Source organism: Periplaneta americana, chromosome 17, assembly GCF_040183065.1.
Source record: "Periplaneta americana isolate PAMFEO1 chromosome 17, P.americana_PAMFEO1_priV1, whole genome shotgun sequence".
In the NCBI taxonomy this organism is placed as follows: domain Eukaryota; kingdom Metazoa; phylum Arthropoda; class Insecta; order Blattodea; family Blattidae; genus Periplaneta; species Periplaneta americana.
In genome coordinates this window covers 10,869,127-10,893,040 of record NC_091133.1, presented here as the reverse complement: position 1 = coordinate 10,893,040, position 23,914 = coordinate 10,869,127, and the positions used below count along the sequence as shown (strand labels likewise).

The 23,914-nt window shown below is 34.4% G+C and overlaps 1 protein-coding gene across 2 annotated transcripts in view; it reads right to left on the bottom strand.

Moving 5' to 3' along the window:
- LOC138693052 (zinc finger protein 271-like) overlaps positions 1–23,914 on the bottom strand; it is a 152,952-nt gene that overhangs the window by 53,580 nt on the left and 75,458 nt on the right. For both annotated transcript variants that reach the window (XM_069816607.1, XM_069816610.1), the window contains exons 4-6: positions 6,168–6,278; positions 4,843–4,980; positions 3,785–3,867 (exon numbers count right to left, since the gene is read on the bottom strand). In XM_069816607.1, coding sequence (XP_069672708.1) covers positions 3,785–3,867; positions 4,843–4,980; positions 6,168–6,278 — 332 coding nt within the window. The remainder of the gene's footprint in view (positions 1–3,784; positions 3,868–4,842; positions 4,981–6,167; positions 6,279–23,914) is intronic.

The window sequence follows — 23,914 nt, the reverse complement described above, 5'->3', positions numbered from 1 at the left end:
GTTGTTATGTGAACGTTGAATTAGTAACAGTGCTCCCAAAACTCTGCAACAAAATAACTGACATTATATAATAAATATTTTTTCTCCACTTTGAGAGAAGTATTTGAGATGTCTGTATCAAATTTAAGACTTTCATACTCCCCTAGTAAATGCATTATGATTGACGAACTTTATTTTCCGCTTTAGAAGTGGGTCACAGCCAGAAATGTTCAGAAAGAATGAAAATTATTTTTAAAAGTGGTTGCTATTCATAATCTTCAATAGTTTCCATATTACGGCTAGTTAAACAAAGGAGTAGTTTCGTGTGGCGGACTTCTCTATGCAAAATGACCATTTTGTCTGTTACATCTGCGGATTCCCATAGAAATCATCGCAGTAATTTCAAATTTTTTTCGAAATGTTTTGATTGCTTAAAGTTTTAGAGCTAATAGTGAATTTTGAAATTTTAATAAAAATGGTTCTGTTACATAAAAAATATGTTATTATACGTTTACTACGTCATACTAATTTGACCAATAAAATGGTACGAAAGGACGTCTTTCAACTAATCATGGCTGCTTATCGCAAAATTTCATCAATTCCCTAGCATTTACTTTTATCGCATCCCTGGAATTTGTTTGTCATCACTTTCCTAGCATTTGTTTCTTTGTTTGCCAACATTTAAAATCGCAAATTCTTTACGGTACATGATTTGCGATCATCATTTGTTTACAGCATAGACAGTCAACTGAAAATGCGGCTCCATTCAAACGTTTCGGTGAAGCTAACATTAATGAAATAGAATTTTAGTAAGTCAATTAATATTTTATTCTATTAGAGTACTTCATTTCTTCTAATCTTTATATATTTTCTTCTAATTGTATAATAGTCAATTAAATTCCACTCGACTTTTGATTTTCTCTAAATAAATCAAAACCTCTAATGAGATTACTGTAGATTAAACAGTAGTCTGACACACTCTGAAATTCATAAAAATGAATAGAATATCAAAGTAGTTTTATATTTATTATTATTATTATTATTATTATTATTATTATTATTATTATTATTATTATTATTATTATTATTATTATTATTATTACCTGGACTGAAGCTATCTTGTTTCATTTTCCACTTCAAACCTATCACGATTTCATATGTTACCTCCAATTTTTTGTAATTTTTCGAGTACTTTTACCTCAAATACATTGTTTTTAGACAACTCTAATTTCAGCAAATATTAAATTACGACATTTTCGAAAAACAGCTTGTACCAATTCCTAGGATCTATCAATCTCCGATTCCGATTGTTCATATTATTTAGTCTTGGACTCAGATGAAAGGTAAAAATCCCAGTGAAAGAATGAGATATTCCATATAATCAGGATTTGTGGCTTGTGCACTTCTTTCACTGGACCCTCAATAATTTCAGAAGAGACCTATATTTTTAGGTTACAGACTTTATAAACGAAATTCTGAGTATTTATTAATGCTTATTTTAATGCGTGCGTGAACACTGTGTTTCATTATATTATTACTGCTGACGTAATTTTTGGCATGAAGGACACTCTATCACTGGAATACTGCATACCCTACAGAGACGCTAGCCCGAGAGTGCACTGTGCTCATGACGACTGGGACAACATGTCTGCTTTTCGTACTATGTGTTGTGAGATGGCCTCTTAGTAGCGTAAAATTATTCTTTATTTTAGTTATAATTTGCTTATTTTAAATGTTAAATAGCGTTTGTTAATAAACTTTGTTATGCTGGTCTTGTTAAAATATTACTGTCCAACACCTGTAGGCTATTCATAGGTGAGACCTGGCCTTTATTAACGAAAGTAATACTTGTTTCAATACCCAAAGAAACGAGAAATACATCAGATATAAACAAACAAAAACAAATATATAAACAAAAATTTCTATGTATTTTACGATAATCCCATTCAATTTTATATGTGGTACATTACTGCGATCAAGAGTGCTATGTACAAACACTTGAACAAAATGGCAGTTATTCCTTCACCAATATGTCCATTGTGCAGTCTTTAGGAAGAAGTGGATCAAAATCATTTACAGCGATGTCCAACCCTTCCCTCTACCAGCAATTTCATCCCATTCTCTTACGTGCTGTTCTTCAATTTTGTTCCAGCACAGCAAGTTCATACCTTACCTCCCCTGATATCCCTCTCCTGCCAGCAGTCTTATGCTAGACTTCACAGGGGAGTAAAAATTTAATACACTGCATCACTCGACCTCTTGCTGAAGAGTAAAGAGCACTGAAGCCATCTTCACAATATCTTCAATACTCACTCTTTATTTTAAATAACAAAATAAAGATTTGTTTCAGAAATAATATCAAAGATCGGCAGTATGTACAGGTGTAAACAGTTATTCCTATTATAAAACTTAACAAATCTAATCTAAGGAGTCGACTGATAGACAATCAATTATGACCAGTTTTAACGATTGCAACTGCTAACGTAATATTACCTGATATAGAGAATGTTATATCTAAAAATAAACGACAAACGTCAGCAGCAGGTTTTTCAAGAGAGAAAAATTAACTCTTGCAATTTAAGAAAATGTGTTTCAACTTCATTATTATTATTATTGAATTTCCAAGTTTATAGAACCCTATTCTACCCGAAAGTTTCAACTTCATAGATATGCACTGTAATTGCAACAAATAAAAGCTTAGAGTTTGTATATATATTTATATACCTGAATTTCTTTCCTCCTTTCAATGCTTCGTGACGCAATATAATTTAAGTACAATATATACAATTTTCCCTTAGAAGAATATAATATGTTATTTAACGTGAAGCACTGTTAGTGTGTAAATAAATAGTAATCAAATCATAATTAGATATAACAAATACTCCAATTTTCAAATAATATTTCTGCCTTATTCCTTAGGCGTTTGTAAAGTTGTTATATAAATTCATTACAATTTATTTACTGTATATGATTATTACTGTGCATGACGTATCTCAGGCAATAATAACATAAATTGTCTCATTTATATGATTGTGATTTCTCATACAACTAAAATCCCTTACTTACTGTAACACTTTCTACACCCGTGCTTGAACACTGAGTAGTTATACAGTTATATGCAGTCTTTTATAGAGAAGCACACGGCTATCCCGTAACTTCAAAATCATAAGTTGCCATGCTGATTTCGTGACACAACTGCTCTAAACTCATTATATGTGAGAAATATTGGAGAGCAAGAGAGGTAAGGGATTTATTGCTAAGAGCTCAGCACAAGGTAATAACACCAACGTGTTTCTTGTGAGAGTGGGACAGTACGGTTAGGTCTACACACTGGAAGAGGAAACAGTGACCAAACAGAAAGAAATGTTAAATGTTATGTTTTATTTAACGACGCTCGCAACTGCAGAGGTTATATCAGCGTCGCCGGATGTGCCGGAATTTTGTCCCACAGGAGTTCTTTTACATGCCAGTAAATCTACTGATATGTCGTATTTAAGCACACTTAAATGCCATCGACCTGGCATTTGAAAGGGAACATCCTCGAAATATGCATTTTTGCAAAATAAAGTTGGCTTCATTCGAACTTAAAAACCATCATCGCCAAACATATCCTTCTACTTCTTCAATATGCCAAATCAATAAAAACATGCAATTGCATGCAGTTCCGTGTTCTAATGATGACTGATTATTGCATAGTGCTGCAGACAGATACTACCTACTTCTGAAGTTGCTTCTAGTCAGTCAAGAAAACGGAAATTTGAAACACGAGGAACTCTCTATGTGAAGACTTGCACGCCACACTCACCTTTCAGTAAAAACCTCATTGTCCTCTGCTGCTACTTCTACCTGTGGATCCTCATTCACTGTATCCAAGTCACCCTGCTCTTCCTAAAAATACAAAGCAAATAAAACAGAAAGATAGTACAACTTACATTAACAAAAGTGCATCGATTTTAGATGCCACAGAAATGCATAACAATTGTATTAGGCCTAGTAAAATTTTAGCTAACAGAAGACAATTCTTGGGGCAGATTTTTTATGCGGTAATTCTTCTTCTTTATAGAACAGCGTTTTTTCAACATGTGACACTCTTAAAGTTGATACAATGATGAAACTAAATTGAGGTTGATTATGTAAGCAACTTTGTCAAATTTGTGTTCAAACAGGTATGCGGTAGTCTTCAGAGAAGTTACGCAAACGTTTCTGCTGACAAGAAAATATTGCAAGAGTAAAGATTAACCTACATATGGAATGTACCGATTCAGCTATTTCAGGCTCATGACTTAAAGTATGTCGACATCTGCTCACCTATTTGAAATAATAAGTTATTATGTAAAATAAGACCTAAAAATTAAACATAAATACTGGATAAATAGAGCAACAGGAAAGATTGATTTACACTTGTTTATTGTAGAGTTAAAATTTAAAGGAAAGTATTAAAAATATTTATGGTAATAAATTGTGAAAAGGAGCAGATAAATAAGGCTTAAAATCTTAATGGTTATTACGATTGGTTTAAACGTGCACTAAAACCAGACGTAAGTGCAAGTTTGAACCAATAAATTATTGAGATTTGCGATAAATTAATTAGTTTAGGAAATTGTATATTTATCATGTATAACTACTTTTGTATATAGATCTTTTTGTTAAATTATTAAGTTTTGTACTTTTGTGAACTAATATCAATAAATCTATCACTATCAATCTTAAAGTGTAACTGAAAATTCACGAAGGACTACAAGACGAAGAATTGGACAGCTACAATCGTTTCCCCGAGTGATCTGAATCTAGCTGCAACATCAGTCAGTAAGTACCTAACAGAGAAAAAACTACCGACCAACACACTTCATAAACTGCACTCACCTCGGCTTTACTTTTCATGATGGGAAAGTCAACTGGCGCAGAAGACTCCTCAAATGTCATCTCTGATTTCACATCATAGCTGTGATCCATATATTCCGTCTTTATTTCAGTCACGTGCAGATCTAATACTTTTCCTTCCTGCAAAATGCAGAACATAGCAATCATATCCTGCTGACCCAGAGCTGGGGCAGCTCAGGCTTGAGTTGCATCCAGTTTGGTCTCATTGAACGGTTTCTTCCGAGGTTTACCCCAACCACGGGACTGAAGCCAGATGGTCTATGGCGAGTCATCGGCCTCACTTCATCTCACCCCTTTGGTCTGATTACCTGGTTCGGTTTTTTCCGAGGTTTTCCATAAGGCAAATGCCAGGTAATCTTTTGGCGAATCCTCGGACTTCACCTCATCTCATTACATTTCGCCAAAATATTGGAAAAATTGTAGAAAATTACAAAATTGTAAAACTGTGAAAATTTCAAAATATTGTAAAAACTGTAATTGTAGTTGTAATATTGTAAAATTGTCACTTGTTCCACACCTTAAAGCTTCATTGCTAATGTAAGATCTATGAAATATAATCAATGAAATTAAATATCATATAACAGAAGTCTCTCACGAAAAACAATGACTATTAAAAACTGTCCATGCTATTATTAATCCTGATGTCAACGATTTCCCGTGTACCCACTCCAGTGTCAGTAGTTAAATAATTTGTATGAAAAGCCTCGTCTACTTTCATTTCCTTTTCACAATTCTGTCCGTTGGTTTATTGAAGACACGATTAATTTTTGCTCCCTGTTTAAAAGTCAGTGTGAGGATGCTACTGCAGAATGGAGGAGAATGGAAAAGGAACTATGTAGTAGTCTTTGTGGTTTATGATTTTATTGCATAATTATTAACAAATGATACCAAGAAATACACATTAAATATGTAGAGATTGGCTAAAAACTAATTAAGAAAGAAAAATAAAAGGACGCGATTAAGATTATCTTCTAAATCAAGCACAAAGCACAACTTTAGTCAGCTACCACGGAATTAACTGAGAGCAACCCACATTCCATGCTGGACTGTCAATTAAATTAAAACAGTCATGGTAAAAATAAGCGAGGATGAAATCATCAAAATGTATATGATTTAATGAAGGTTCATCATTGCAGTTTCTATGACAAAATTGGGGTGGAAGAGATTAAAGAAATTTACAGCATAAAGAAATCGACAGCATGAGAGCAAAAATTGTATCCCCTGGTCACCTGAATCTAGCCGCCATATCAGCCAGTACATAGCAGAGGCAGAACTACCGTCCAACTCACTTCATGAACTGCACTCACCTCAACTTCACTTTTCACAACGGGAAAGTCAATTGGCACAAGAGTTTCATCTAATGCCATCTCTAAATTCAGACCGCAGCTGTGGTCCTTACATTCCGTTTTTATTCCATCCTGCAAAACACAGAACAAAATATTTTTTTATTTTTTAATCATATGTGATTCTTCACGAAACCCAGTAATTTTTTCTAAAGTCTGTCTACAATACGATCAATAAATCAGTTAACAAGTTGAATTGTGACCTAGTCACTGTCTCCACTTTGGCTGCCAATTTCAGACTCGCACTTAATCCAAGTAAGACTCAAGCTATAAATATTGGCCATAAGCGTTTAGTTAACTCTCTTACTTTTCTGTTGTTACACTTAACAACACGCTAATCCCTTATTCATCTGTCGTAAAAAAAATCTTGGCTTCTTTTTCGATAATAATCTAAATTGTAATTTTCAAGTTAAAGAAACGATAAAAAATCTGTTCCTCCATTCACTGCTTGAGTCACTTAAGAAACTTCTTGCCCCAGCAACTAAAACTTACCCTAGTACAAACCCTAGTAATACCGCACTTCGATTATTGTGACGTTTTGTTAAGAGACCTAAGTTCAAGTTATAGTGAGTTCAGAATATGTGCGTCAGATACGTATGCAATATCCAACGATATGATCACATATCACCGTCCTTCGCAAGTCTTTCGTGGCTCCAACTCAAAGAACGTAGAACTTTACACTCTTTGTCTTCACTCTTTCGAATTCTGCACACCTCAACACCAAATTGCCTTTCGTCTCGTTTCTCGTATCTATACTCTAACCACGACGTAAATACCAGATCACTTATCTGTGGCACGTTAAGTATACTTCTCCATAGAACATCTCGTTATTCATCATCTTTCACAGTATCCACCTCGCGACAGTGGAATTCCCTGTCACAAAGTATTAGGGGCTGCAAGACAATAAACACTTTTAAAAACAGTTTAAAAGATAACCTTCTTAGCATTTCACTCCAATCATACTGACTTAAACTGTCACTCTCTGCATTGTTACTCCTTCGTTTAGACATGCATCCTGATAGTGCTGCATCTTCAAAATTGTCTCATAATAATCTCTTTCTATTATCTAACATTATTTGAAATATATTAACATTATATGTATTTTAGCTATGTATTTCTGCTACATAGTTTGTATTTCAGTGTTTAATTAATAGTTCATAGTGTTTTGTTGTTTAATTCGTAAATAACTCTTGTATACAAGTAACTCTTATCTAAACCAAATTGTTGAATTATTTGTAAGTTCATACATATGTATGTATTATTGTTTGCTGGTTGAGTGGAAGAGAAGGCTTTACACCTTTAACTCTGCCAGCTAAAATAAATCATCATTATTATTATTATTATTATTATTATTATTATTATTATTATTACTACTACTACTATTATTATTATTACTATTATTATTATTATTATTATTATTATTATTATTATTATTACTCTATTGTTATAATCTTCATGTCAAAAAATGAACGTGCAACCACTCCAAAATCAATAGCAAAACCATTTCTGCGAAAAGCCTTGAAATGCAGCATATAAAAGAATAGTTCTATAACACGATATTACGTTCAAGTACATGTACATTCATTTTATATTTCCATATACAAATAGATTTCACTTCAAAGATACTTAGTTATTACAAAGAAATAAACAATGGAAAATTTGAAATATATTTTAATATTATTATATTAGATGTTTCTTCTGAGGGTAAAATCCAAGTATATATTGCGAAGTGTCAAGGCCACTACGTGATTCAAAATTATGCATGTATGCATGGCAGCCAACACTACACTATTTAGCGATGAGAGAAAGGCTGTTATTATGAATTTGAAAAGCCAATTAGTTGCAATTATGAAATCGTGGACGTAGTTTATAGACAGAACACCAGAGTCGCACTGATACGATGCCTCCAGCTCAGGAAACCCGTAGGGCAAAGGAAGTGTTAGCCTAGCACATTAATACCCGGGTTCGATTCCCGTATAGAAGTAATTCCTCGTAACATGTGTGAGAGATTATCGTAAAATTAGAACATATAAAGATCCAATGACAGGACAGGGAATGGACTGAGAGGAAATAGAGTGGACTTCGAAGACAGAGAATGGGCTCAGAAGACAGAGACTGGACTGGTAGGACGGAGAGTGTAGCAACAGGACAGAGATTGGACTGAGAGCACATAGAGTGGACTGAGAGGACAGAGAATGGACTCACTTGGAACATGTATGACAGAATTGCAAATTATCGTAAAATTAGAATCTACAAAGATCCAATGACAGGACAGGGAATGGAATGACAAAACGGAGAGTGGACTGAGAGGAAATAGAGTGGACTTCGAAGACAGAGAATGGGCTCAGAGGATAGAGACTGGACTGGTAGGACGGAGAGTGTAGCAACAGGACAGAGATTGGACTGAGAGCACAGAGTGGACTCAGAACACATAGAGTGGACTGAGAGGACAGCGAGTGGACTGGTAGGACAGAGAGTGTAGTGACAGCACAGAGATTGCACTAAGAGCACATAGAGTGGACTGAGAGTACATAGTGTGGACTGAGAGGACTCGGAATGGACTGATAGGACAGAGATTGGACTGAGAGCACATAGAGTGGACTAAGATGACAGAGTGGACTGAGGTGACAGAGTGGACGGAAATGACACAGGGTGGACTGAGAGTACAGAGAGTGGACTGGTATGACAGAGAGTGTTCTGACAGGACAGAGATTGGACGGAGAGCACATAGATTGGACTGAGGGAACAGAGAGTGGACTGAGACAACAGAGAGTGGAGTGGTAGTACAGAGAGTGTAGTGACAGGACATAGATTGGACTTAAAGCACATAGAGTGGACTGAGAAGGCACAGATTGGACTGAGAGGACACAGAGTGTACCGAAAGAACAGAGAGTGGGCTGATAGGGCAGAGAGTGTAGTGATAGGACGTAGATTGAACTCACAGCACAGAGTGGACTGAGAGGACAGAAAGTGGACTGAGATAACATAGAGTGGACTGGTAGGACAGAGAACATAATGACGTCCACACCTGTGGTGTAACGGTTAGCGCGTCTGGCCGCGAAACCAGGTGGCCCGGGTTCGATTCCCGGTCGGGGCAAGTTACCTGAATGAGATTTTTTCCGGGGGTTTCCCTCAACCCAATATGAGCAAATGCTGGGTAACTTTCGGTGCTGGACCCCGGACTCATTTCACCGGCATTATCACCTTCATCTCATTCAGACGCTAAATAACCTAAGCTGTTGATAAAGCGTCGTAAAATAACCTACTGAAATAAAAAGCATAGTGACAGGACAGATATTGGACTGAGAGCACATAGAGTGGACTGAGGGAACAGAGAGTGTAAAAACAGGACAGAGAATGGACTGAAACCACATAGAGTGGACTGAGAGGACAAAGAGTGGACTGAGATGACATAAAATGGACCGAGAGGAAAGAGAGTGAACTGGTAGGACAGAGAAGACACAGAGTGGACTGAGAGGACAGTAAGTAGACTGAGGGCACAGAGAGTGTAGTGATAAAACAGAGATTGGACTGAGGGTACATAGAGAGGACTGACAGGACAGAGAGTGGACTGAAAGGGCATAGAGTGGACTCAGATGACATACAGTGGACTGAGAGCATACAGAGTTGACTGAGATGAGAGAGTGGACTGAGAGAACATGGAGTGGACTGAGAACACATATTGTACTGGAAGGACAGAGAGTGTAGTGACAGGAAAGAGATTGGATTGAGAGCACATGGAGTGGACTGAGAAGACAGAGAGTGGACTGAGAGAACAGATAGTGTAGTTACAGGACAGAAATTGGACTAAGAGCACATGGAGTGGACTGAAGGGACAGAGAAGTTAATCTCTAGGGAGTTGGCCATGGCAATGACGGTGATTTGAACTGATTTCGTATCGGTATACTGAATTAAGTTCAATTAATAATCGACAGTGACTTCAGTTTTGTGTTAATATAGGGAATTCAATTAATTTTCAGTGTTTGCGTGTGTTTAATTTTCAATAAATGGTTCATTATGGCGTACGTTTGGATGAAGTTAGAACGTCAGCAGTGCACACGCAAATAATTATTTTTACTTGCTAGTAACATTATATTATTGATATGAATTTTTGTATGACAATAACGTTATACTTACATGATTATTCATATTACTGGCAGTAATATTTTGTATACTGACAGTGATTTTTGTTTCAGAATATGAATGAACACAAATGTTAAAATTTCGGACCGTATTGGTTCAATAGGGTGTCTCTAAATAAATGAAATGAAACTAATTTTCAAAAGATAGTTAGCCAGCGAGATATCTTACAATGTAAATTAATTATATCCTTAATGACTGCATTCGAAATGTCATTGCCTTTGGTTATTGCATAACCAACATAAATTTTGAAAAACTTATGGAGCCATAAATAATAAATAAAATATAGAAAAATAATAAGTGTCAATAAAAATAGTGATATTAATGTAAATAATATAATAACAGCAATAATAATAATAACAATGATAATAATAATAATAATAATAATAATAATAATAATAATAATAATAATAATAATACGGCTTTTAAGAAACTCGGAGGTTCATTTCCGCTCTCATGTAAGCCCACCATCGGTCCCTATCCTGAGCAACATTAATCCAATGTCTACTATCAAATCCATCTTGATATTATCCTCCCATGTAAGTTTCGGCCTCCCCAAAGGTCTTTTACCCTCCAGCCTCCCAACTAACACTCTATATGCATTTATGGAATAATAATAATAATAATAATAATAATAATAATAATAATAATAATAATAATAATAATGGTGGTGGTAGTAATAATATTAATAATAATTGTAATAATGATAATAATAATTGTAATAATAATAATAATAACAATAATAATATTCTCCACATCAATAATATTTAATACATTTGTAAATACGTGCATTCTAATGTTTCTACTGGCATGAGAAAGACTTTAACAAGTATTTTACTTTCATGAAGTTATTGTTTCTTCGAGTGGCTGTTTCAGCCATACGTAACACAGCCCGGAATTCTATTGCATATTTCTTTCTCATAAATTAAAAAAATTCGCGCAATCTTTTTCACCATAACTAAGTTTAAAGCGACGGTTGTGCTCGATTCCCAGCTCTGACCTCCCAGTGTGACGTCACATGTGCAGACCCGACGCATTTGTGTCAACGATCCACCACAACATTATTCTTCCACCATGTTAATATAAAGTAATAGAAATAAAATCACAACTTTATTCCCGGTATGTTCAGGACAAAGTGAACAAGGAAGCATGCAGGCTTTGAGATTGCAATGAGCAGACTGTGAGATGATTGAATGCGCATGCATGTACATCTCATGCGATTCTTAGCTGGATTTCCCTGCTATTTACCAAACCCCTACCAGGGTTGCCATAGGTACCACTATAGTCGTACGCAAAGACCTTATATAGTAAACTAGCCTCACACAGAGCGATATGTTCTGTCGAAAATTGAAACCAGTCTGCGCATGTTTACGCCGCCATGTTACTGGTAGAAACAGAGCGGTAAACACGAGTGTTATACTTATCCTTTGTTTTGTCTCGGGTGTTTTTAGTGAACACTGTGAAAGTATTGTAAATTGATGTGATAATAGTATGAAATTTTGTTTTCTAAATAATATTATAGTTGATATGAAGTGATGTGCTTTGTAAACAGTGTAAAATGGTGATTTCTTGTGCGGCGTATAAGTGCAATAACACGTGGCTTAGAGATCAGGAATTTCTTTTCACAAGTAAGTATACACGTTTTAAAATAATAAAATTGAATTCTGGAGGCTACATTGAAACTGTAACGTATGTACATCTTAGATACCATAGTCGAAAAAGTTTATAATTAGGCAACAATCTGTCTTTACAGGTTCCCTTTGAAGAAGCCCAAGCTACTTCCTACGGGAGCTTGTTCCTATAATAAGAGAAAAAATTGTGCCTTCACATTGTGTAAAATTGTGACCGTCTCATTTTAAAGATAGAGATTTTTGGGAAATTAATGATAATAGAATTTTGAAGGATGATGTACCGTCCCTGTTTAATTTTCCAAGTCATTTGCAAAAGGTACGATATAATATTATCTCTGTTGTTACAATATCTATATCATTACAAATCATTCAGTAGTTTACGAAAATAACTTACTTACTTCCTTACTGGCTTTTAAGGAACCCGGAGGCTCATTGTCGCCCTCACATAAGCCCGCCATTGGTCCCTATCCTGAGATAGATTAATCCATTCTCTATCATCATATCCCACCTACCTCAAATTCATTTTAATATTATCTTCCCATCTACGTTTCAGCCTCCCTAAAGGTCTTTTGCCCTCCGGCCTCCCAACTAACACTCTATATGCATTTCTGGATTCGCCCATACGTGCTACATGCCCTGACCATCTCAAACGTCTGGATTTAATGTTCCTAATTATGTCAGGTGAAGAATACAATGCGTGCAGTTCTGTGTTGTGCAACTTTCTCCATTCTTCTGTAACTTATCCCTCTTAGCCCTAAATATTTTCCTAAGCACCTTATTCTCAAACACCCTTAACCTATGTTCCTCTCTCAAAGTAAGAGTCCAAGTTTCACAACCATAAAGAACAACTGGTAATATAACTGTTTTATAAATTCTAACTTTCAGATTTTTTGACAGCAGACTGGATGATAAAAGCATCTCAACCGAATAATAACAGGCATTTCCCATATTTATTCTCTGTTTAATTTCCTCCCGAGTATCATTTATATTTGTTACCGTTGCTCCAAGATATTTGAACTTCTCCATCTCTTCAAAAGATAAATTTCCAATTTTTATATTTCCATTTCGTACAATATTCTCGTCACGAGACATAATCATATACTTTGTCTTTTCGGGATTTACTTCCAAACCTATCTCTTTACTTGCTTCCAGTAAAATTCCCGTGTTTTCCCTAATCGTTTCTGGATTTTCTCCTGACATATTCACGTCATCCGCATAGACAAGCAGCTGATGTAACCCGTTTAATTCCAAACCCTCTCTGTTATCTTGGACTTTACTAATGGCATACTCTAGAGCAAAGTTAAAAAGTAAAGGTGATAGTGCATCTCCCTGCTTTAGCCCACAGTGAATTGGAAAAGCATCAGATAGAAACTGGCCTATACGGACTCTGCTGTAAGTTTCACTAAGACACATTTTAATTAATCGAACTAGTTTCTTGGGAATACCAAATTCAATAAGAATATCATATAATACTTCTCTCTTAACCGAGTCATATGCCTTTTTTAAATCTATGAATAACTGATGCACTGTACCCTTATACTCCCATTTTTTCTCCATTATCTGTCGAATACAAAATATCTGGTCAATAGTTGATCTATTATGCCTAAAACCACACTGATGGTCCCCAATAATTTCATCTACATATGGAGTTAATCTCCTCAAAAGAATATTGAACAAAATTTTGTACGACGTCAACAAAAGTGATATACCTCGAAAGTTACTACAGTTTACGACAATAAATAATACTTAATTATTAGTGCAGGTATATCAGAGTGTAGAGATATCCTACTCATTGTGAGTGAATTATTTACACTTACACATCAGATGTTAAACACATTAGTGGACAGATAACTTTTTGTTTTTATAATGTAAATTAATTTATCTGCAAGACAATAAACTTTCATTCAAAATCCATATATATGGATAAATAAATATACAGATAATAAATCTATACTAATAATAAATCTGTAGCCGAAATTTTTCTGGTAATTTTCGCTTTTCCAAAAACAATTGGTCCTAACATATATAATTAACCACCCTGAAACCGAAAATAGCTTTTTTGAAATGTTTGTTTGTATGTCTGTCTGTCTGTCTGTCTGACTATCTGTCTGTCTGGATGTTTGTTGCCTTTTCACGCGATAATGGCTGAACCGATTTATATGAAAATTGGAATACAAATTAAGTTCGTTGTAACTTAGATTTTAGGCTATATAGCATTCAAGATACGTTATTTAAAAGGAGGGTTATAAGGGGGCTTGAATTAAATAAATCGAAATATCTCCCTTATTATTGATTTTTATGAAAAATATTACATAACAAAAGTTACTTTAAAAATGATTTCCGATAAGTTTTATTATAAGCAAAATTTTGATAGAACTGATATTTATGGATATGCAAGACTTTTAAAATAACAATACATGTTCACCACTGCCTCAGATTATAGCGTCGTTGTTTCTGCAATAACTCCTATGTGCAAAATATAAAATTTTTTAGTAGGAAGAAAAAACACATTTATTCATTCTATGGCAGTGGTACATAGGAGATCGTGAATACTTACATTTTTTAAAGAAATAAATATAATTACATATAAGAGATTTTATTATTTGCTGTATCACTATTTAAGTTATTTAATAGAACAAAAAATCTGTCACATAGTTATTGCAGGAACAACGACGATGGCTATAATGAAATTAAAACAAATGACTCTGTCTAATTAAGGCGGCCTTGATGTTTATCAATATTAATTTACAGAGAATGTTTGTGTATTTGTATGAAGTAATCTCAGAAGTTAATCGATTTGGGTAATTCCTTCACTACTTCATTTGTAGTTTCTCTAGATGATTGTAATGCTTGATGTGAGGACTGAAGTAAGATTAAAATAGATCTTTACGCGCAGAAAACATAATATTCTGTCGAAATATTGTGTAACTTTATTTGGTCCACATAAAATACTCTAATTGTATACACTTAAGTTTCTTTTTGTTCACATAACATAATAGTTAAGAATTTTGTCGTAAAGATGAGTATTTTTACTGGACCAAAAATACAGCCCATAATAAATAAGCATTTTACCAAAGAACTCACGAAGCTGAGTTATTTTAAAAGATGTCACGAAATGGCGTTCTGCGCTCACAATTTACTCATATTCGTTTCCTGTGTTTCTTAAAATAATATTTATGTAGGGGACCTCATTTTTATTTGCGCAAACAATGATATACAACCGAGAGAGGTGGCTCAGTCGGTAGCATTTTAGACACGCATTCGGGAGGTCCCGGGTTCAAATCCCGTGGCCGACCAATTTGACTGGGGTTTTTCGTGATTTTCCTCAGTCATAGAGGCAAATGCCGGATTGGAAAGATACATGCCTTGATTCATCACCGCCTCAATTACCAATGCCAAAAACATTAGTCAAAGTCTATAATCAGTTACATGAACACAAGCCATCTAAAACACATAATAGGGACAGGAACTCAACAAGAGTAAAAACGGTCTACTGGTAAACCCACACATTCTAAACACGCGACATGTCCACAGATGTTAAGGCGTTAATAAAATAAACTTAACAAACAAACAAAAAAATATGCACAGTAAGGTTAACATAAAAATTATCATCGTAGGCTACACAATCCACGCTATTAATTTGGAGTGATTTATTAAAGGATGCAGTCAAGACTAATTTAGAAAAATGTTAAACGAATTATCCTTGCACCAAAAACGGATGTTCTCTGAACCAAATGATCACATTTTAATTATTTGTATGTAATAACAATTAAGAAACATGTTAAAGGAATTATCATTGCACCAAATGAGTGGTCTCTGGACCAAAATGATCGCATTTTAATTATTTAAATACAATTTAAATGAAGTAACATATTAAACGATTTATCCTTCTATCAAACACGAATGTTCCCTGGACCAAATGTCCTATTTTAATTATGTAATTACTTTATATTTATTTCTAACAAGTGCAGCGGAGCGCACGGGTATGGCTAGTAAATAAATAAATAAATAAATAAACAGAAGACAAACAAACAAACAAACAAACAAAGAAACGAGTAAAGGGCTATAATAGCTAAGCCTTCTTTGTGAACTTATGATTCAGAATTCACCTATAAATAACCCTTTTATATTTTGCCATATATATCTTATTAAAAAAAGCGAGGAATGTCATCTTATTGATATTACATACTGTATGTGCATAAAAATTATGTACCATCATTCCGCAAGCCATGATAATATATTTATTTAAAATAACAATAGAGTATGTAAAGAAATCCACTCATAAAATGTATGTTTTTTTTATCTTGCATAAAGTGATTATGTTAATTTTTTAGGTCTTCACGTTACCTATTGTTTGCAATGTATCAGGCACCGGTACTTTTTATAATTGATAGCATTCACTTTATTAATTGAAGAATGAATTCAATGTAATTTGGCTCTCTTTGCGCATTATATTTTCCCAGATTACTTATGTCCTGTGGTCTAGAAGTACCAGTAATATAATTTTCGATTCTCTAAAAATTAATAACATGTCTATACTGATTATCATATATTTATTTCACTTAAGAATTTGATTATGATAAGAACTTACGTAATCAAGGTGCATGTATTTATGTTTTATGATCTAAGAGTAATGTATGTTAATATAATTTTCGATTGTCTGAAACCTAACAATTTGCTGATTATCGTAAAATTATACATTCTATAATGTGTATTGTGTAGGCCTATTTATGGATGTGTGAGCATGTTTTCTATAAATTGTTGCATACGTATTTTCTTTCCTTTAATGCTCTGACGCATATCAATGAAACTTTGAATATATTTATTTCGTCCTAATTTATGTTTAATGTCGAAAATAGCCATAATATGTCAATTTTAGATCATCACAGCGTTAAATTTCGTGATTTCCGTACTGCTATTATCCGTCTGCTCTCCAACAACATGGCGGCAAGTGCAGCGTTCGATTTGGTCCGGTTTCCTCGTTCTGCGCAGGCGAGACTGTAGGGACTTAGTCGTACGCATATAACTATTTTGACTAATTGTACGAGGTACGACCGAACTCTATGTCGTACGCAATTTTGTACGACTATTTTACTGAAGGTACAAAATTATTTTGGAACCTATAATGTTGGTCTACAATTAAAATAAAATTAACAGTTAATTCGTCCCATTTATAGACAACTTTTCTTCATTCGGTATCCTGCGGAACAAAATTCCGGCACATCTGGCGACGCTGATATAACCTTTGCAGTTGCGAGCGTCGTTAAATAAAACATAACATTTTCATTCAGTATGACAATGACTAATATAAAAAAAAACATGTTTTAAAGGGACAGAATTTGGTTTCGAAATCAATATGGTGACTATACTTGCCATGCAAATCATAATTCATCATATTGAGCTCCAGGTTTCATGTATTAGTGCGGTTATATCAAAGCAATACGAGTTCAAAGATCTGAAAACTTCATTGTATGCTCAACAATGGAAGCATTTTATTAATGAAATAGTATCACAGTAGGATTAAGAAGTCTAAACGCGCCGACATTTTAGCGGTGACGGGTTTGAGTCGACTGCAGGTGAATTAATTTGATGTAATCATCAGCAGCTGATTGATATTAGGCCTAAATATCTGCCGTCGCACTGGCCGAGGATAAAGTTTCTACTGACTTCCAGTATAATCATGTTTTTCCGACCAAGCGTCATCGTGCATGCTTTATGGGGATGACAGTGTTGATGAAGAATGTAATTTGAATGCTAAATGTCATTGTGGATATCAATAGTATAATAAGTAAACTCTTGATTAGATAAAGAAATGGATGCTGATTTGTTTGAACGTTGAACGTTATTGTGCATGTGAACAATAATATATATATATATATATATATATATATATATATATATATATATATATACATACATACATACATACATACATACATACATACATACATACATACACACGTGAAATATATTTCTGCGCACTATCTATAAAAAATAGTGAAATGATGAATGTACGACAATTTTATGTTGAAGTACGACATTTTTCATAAATTGGTATGACGGTTGCGTTTCCTTTATCTGGCAACCCTGCCCTACACCAGTAACTGCGCCATTGAGCTCTATACCAAAATGGAGGAAACACCGAATATTAAAATATCGTGCCACTAGGTTCGTGCGTCGCCATGTTGGTAAGGGAATCTCTCTCTCTCTTTCTAACACAGTTGCTAAAATCATGTTACCTCCCAAGTCCATATGTGCATATTGAAATTATTTATATTGTGGGTTATCTTAAACTATTTCTTACAATTTAATATAAGCTATGAATTCTCTAAACTTGTACGTAAACATCACAAATAAAATTAAGTATATAATGTGTTCTACATTACTTCTAACTTAAAAAAAAATACATACCGTAGGTTACCCATATAAAAATAATCAACTCAAAGACAAATGGAGTATATAAAAGAAATGTCTTGCCTTATCTAGGCTACATATTTACATGCACTACTCTCGATCAGGATAAATATGGGTTAGAAATAGTAAATATTAACATCTTGATTACACAACTTTTAACACTGTATCACTTCGGAATATGTATGGTAAGACTTTCCTGTGTTAAATTTCAACGTACCTCGTTTACATGTTTCGACCTATTTATGGGTCATCTTCAGAAGATACGTACGTTGAAATTTAACACAGGAAAGTGTTACCATACATATTCCGAAGTAAAGATTAAATTAAAATAAAAGTTAAAGTAGGCCTACATATTATATCCATGGAGTTTTAAACATATACTGTACTGCAGTACTGGTAGTAAACCGAAACATATATTTTGGACTAGAAAGATTTATTCGCCATTAAAGTTGTATAATTTTTGGTTTTCTCACAAGTTTAATTATCTTACACCCAATATAAAATAATGTAACTAAATTTACCGATTTTTACAGGTCCCGGTATCTATACTTTTATCTCAGAATATCAAAACCTGTTATACCTACTTAATTGTATGTGATATAAGAGCTGAGTTTCCTTTGAAATTTATTCTCTTCTTAACAGAAATACACTAAAGTAAAAAAGCCAAGTATAAGCATAATAAATACTAAACAACGGTACATAAACACTATAAGAAAAATTCATTGCATCAATTTATCAAAATAACAATACACACAAAATATTACAACATACGATGACGCACCAAAAGATCAATACACAAATATGAAATATAATTATAAACATTATAGCCTATAGGAACAGCTGCGAACTTCTGCCTAAGCAAACTAGGCAGCTACCTAGGGCTCTAACTTCGAGGGGGTCCCTGCCAGGAATAATAATAATAATAATAATAATAATAATAATAATAATAATAATAATAATAATAGTGCTATTTGCTGTGGCAAACTTTCGCGTGGCAATAAGTCTTGTTATAAATTTTATTGTTGTTTATTCAACTATCCAAAAACCGGTTTGAACCTCATAAGTGACACTAATAAGTCATCACTCATGAAGCAACTAAGCCAGGAGATAAATGGAAAGAGTAGCCATCTCTTTTACCCCTCCATTGCATTAATCGATGACTAGTAATATATTTCACTAATCAGATGTATACAAACAATTGTTCTTCTTCTGACATATAGTGATGTACTACTGTTTATTAATATATATATTAAAGGAGACATTAAGAGGGCACTCTGACAGTTCATTCCGAGGCGAAGGTTACATTCAGTGTTGTGTAGGCGTTCGTAGGGATTCATAACAAGCTGTTTTTTACGGTGATGGGTTGGAAACGAATTGTGGCATGTTCGGAGGACACACGCAATACTCCTGGAGTTTGGGATCGTGTTCGCAGGTCAATGAGACATCGATGTGAGGTCTGTATTCAAGCAGGAGGTGGACATTTTGAACATCTTCTGTAATGACAACGACCTCCGGAAAGAAAAACGTTCCGGTGAATTTCAATGTTGTGAAGGCCATAACTCGGAAATAAAGCATTTCCGGACATATGTTGTAATGAACTATTTTGATTGTCTACATGTGGGAAATACATACCTGAAATTATGCCCCGTATTTTTTAAACACTCTGTATATATATATATATATATATATATATATATATATATATATATATATATATATATATATATATACGTATCAGCCGGAACCTCAGTCAGATGTAAACTTGTAATTATAAATATAAAAACGTATAATTGGTACTTGTATACATCATTTCTAAGTCTGCTTGTTCACTTCATTTCTAAGCTTGCTCGTCCATTTTCTAAATTCAAATTACGTTAAATAAATCCTACTCTGTTAACTGCCTAGGGTCTCTGAGTCCAGGGTTTTTTTGGAAAAATAAAGCAGGCCTATATCGGTACCGGTATGTCATTTCTTTGTTCCTCAGTCTTACGTACGGTACAGCCGTATGCTGCACAATATTTCACCATTATAACGGCAAAATTAAAGAAATATAATTAATATCAGGGTCGGCTGTACAATAAGAACTGCAGAGTTGTAGAACCGCCATTTAAATGGACCTATAAAATTAAAAATGTAAAACGTGCTTTTATGTAATCTAGTTCATTGCTTCAATTATTTTTTCCAATTCACTCTCCTTCGATTCGAGATTTTACTGTCTGAAGGAGCCTTGAACTGCTCGAGAATTTTAGCTGTAGTGTCCTTTTTGGATCTGTGATCGGCAATTCCTGGAGCTCAACGTAGGGTAGTCTGCAGCAGAAAACTCTATCTAACTTGTTGGGTCAAATATGAGTCAGAAAGAGAGATATAGAGTGGCCATTGCGCCGCCATGTTTGAAGAAAATTGAACGACCGTCGGTAATGAACTTATGCGTCCAAAACAAAGTGGGCGTGGTGATAAGTAACATTGTAATCGTCAGCTGTCAAAATTTCGTTTGCATAAATCAGTTAAACTGAAGAGGAAAAACCTAGTATTTCGTCAAATACGTGCTAGTAACTTAATCTAAAATAAAGAACTTATGTACGCTAAATTTAAAACACCTGAACTATTCCTAGAAGGAAAGCTTAAAAGAATAACCTATGCAAAATTGTCATGTACGTATGACAAGAAGCCATAGCAAATATACTGAAGAAAATGTTAATATTCCTAGGTTCTTTTAAATGCGACCTGCAAGATTGCCTATAAAATGAACGAGCATGATTCGGATGATTATATGAAATTGTTTCCCAGTCTCTACAAGTTGCAAAACTATTTATTATACAATAAGATATAGAATGAAAGTAGGGTCTATCTGTAGTAAACAACCTTTACCTCCAAGCTTGTAACTTCGATAAAACATGACCAAACACACTTTAAGTTGTTTTTTTTTTTTTTGTTACAGTAGAGTATAATTATTGAAATGTGGACGTGAGGCCAACAGCCGGCTGGTCTGTCTGAGCCTTTCAAGGGCTGTGCCTCCACAGATTATTATTAGTGTATAATCAGTATAATTAAGCACCCACGTACAATAATGGCGTAAGTAGTTACATAATATATTTATACTTACCCCATTATTGCACGTGGGTGCTCAATTGTGTTCTTTCATGTTCTTCCAGTCAAAATAGTAACAACAATACGGCCTACCCTAGAGTTTTGCATGCGCGTGTCGAAATATAATTTTAATATTTTATTGCTATTATTGGGTTTTTTTATAGGCGTATTAGATCAACTATTGACCAGATATTTTGTATTCAACAGATAATGGAGAAAAAATGGGAGTATAAGGGTACAGTGCATCAGTTATTCATAGATTTCAAAAAGGCATATGACTCGGTTAAGAGAGAAGTTTTATATGATATTCTTATTGAATTTGGTATTCCCAAGAAACTAGTTCGATTAATTAAAATGTCTCAGTGAAACGTACAGCAGGGTTCGTATAGGTCAGTTTCTATCAGATGCGTTTCCAATTCACTGTGGGCTAAAGCAAGGAGATGCACTATCACCTTTACTTTTTAACTTTGCTCTAGAGTATGCCATTAGGAAAGTCCAGGATAACAGAGAGGGTTTGAAATTGAACGGGTTACATCAGCTGCTTGCCTATGCGGATGACGAGAATATGTTATGAGAAAATCCACAAACGATTAGGGAAAACATGGGTATTTTACTGGAAGCAACTAAAGAGATAGGTTTGGAAGTAAATCCCAAAAAGACAAAGTATATGATTATGTCTCGTGACCAGAATATTGTAGGAAATGGAAATATAAAAATTGGAAATTTATCTTTTGAAGAGATGGAGAAGTTCAATTATCTGGGAGCAACAGTAACAAATATAAATGATACTCGGGAGGAAATTAAACACAGAATAAATATGGGAAATGCCTGTTATTATTCGGTTGAGAAACTTTTATCATCCAGTCTGCTGTTGAAAAGTCTGAAAGTTTGAATTTATAAAACAGTTATATTACCGGTTGTTCTGTATAGTTGTGAAACTTGGACTCTCACTTTGAGAGAGGAACAGAGACTACGGGTGTTTGAGAATAAGATTCTTAGGAAAATATTTGGGGCTAAGAGGGATGAAGTTACAGGAGAATGGAGAAAGTTACACAACACAGAACTGCACGCATTGCATTCTTCACCTGACATAATTAGGAACATTAAATCCAGACGTTTGAGATGGGCAGGGCATGTAGCACGCATAGACGAATCCAGAAATGCATATAGAGTGTTAGTTGGGAGGCCGGAGGGAAAAAGACCTTTAGGGAGGCCGAGACGTAGATGGGAAGATAATATTAAAATGGATTTGAGGGAGGTGGGATATGATGATAGAGAATGGATTAATTTTGCTCAGGATAGGGACCAATGGCGGGCTTATGTGAGGGCGGCAATGAACCTCCGGGTTCCTTAAAAGCCAGTAAGTAAGTAAGTAAGTAAGTAAGTAAGTAAGTAAGTAAGTAAGTAAGTAAGTAAGTATTATTGGGTTTTACACGGAATTGTAGTGGCTTTATCCGTATTTAATTTAACTTTATTACTAGTGAACCATTTATTTGATTAATCGTTTGTCTTCGAAATACGCCTATTTTTATAAGCTACAGCTCATCGTCTTCTTTAACAAGGAGCAGAAATAAAAGATGCCGGTGTGGAAATACAATTTTAATATTTTATTGCTATTTGTTGTTCACTGGGTCTGAAACGGAATTGTAGTGGTTTTATCCGTATTTAGTTTAAGTACATTACTATGAACCATTTATTTCGTTTATCGTTTGTAAGCTGCAGCTCATTGTCACAGTCTAATACGTACAGTCGCGCAACTTTAACACTTTTTTTGCCAACATTCGCGACACTAGTGCCCAAGCGGCAGGCAAGGCAGAGGTCATAGAGTTGATACAGTCAGCACGTGCTTTTAAATGATTCGAGATATTATAATAACGTTTTAATCCTGCGTCGGAATAAAGGCAATGTGTGCAGTGCCGTAAACTGCAGTAACAAGTTTAAATCTCCGAATTTGTCGTTCTTCTGATTCCCTAAAGACCAAGAGAGGCAAGTGTATATCAGAAAATCATAAGTCAGTCATAACCAATAATTCACATTGTAGGTAGCCTATGTATTGTGTTCTATAAAACATTTATTAGTTATCAATTACCTATTTGTATGTCAGGAAGGACAGTTTAAATAAAGTAGTAGTCGTAGTAGTAAAGTCCTTTCACTCCTCCGGGAAGCATAGGGCCCATGTGAAAACACGCCAAGTTTAAAGAAAAACAATGTAAATACCGTACCTGTAATAGTAAATTATATTGTGTAAATGTGTAACAATTCCGATTTTGGATAATGTATCTACAATTTTTAATGCAAGTAATTCCATAATTTTTGTATTCGTTTTTTTATGTTTTTCAAAAATTGAATGTTATATTCCATTCAAGTGGGGATCATGGTGTTAATTTTTCTAGAATTCATGGAGTACTGTAATCCTTTTGGGAAATATTCACTTCTTGA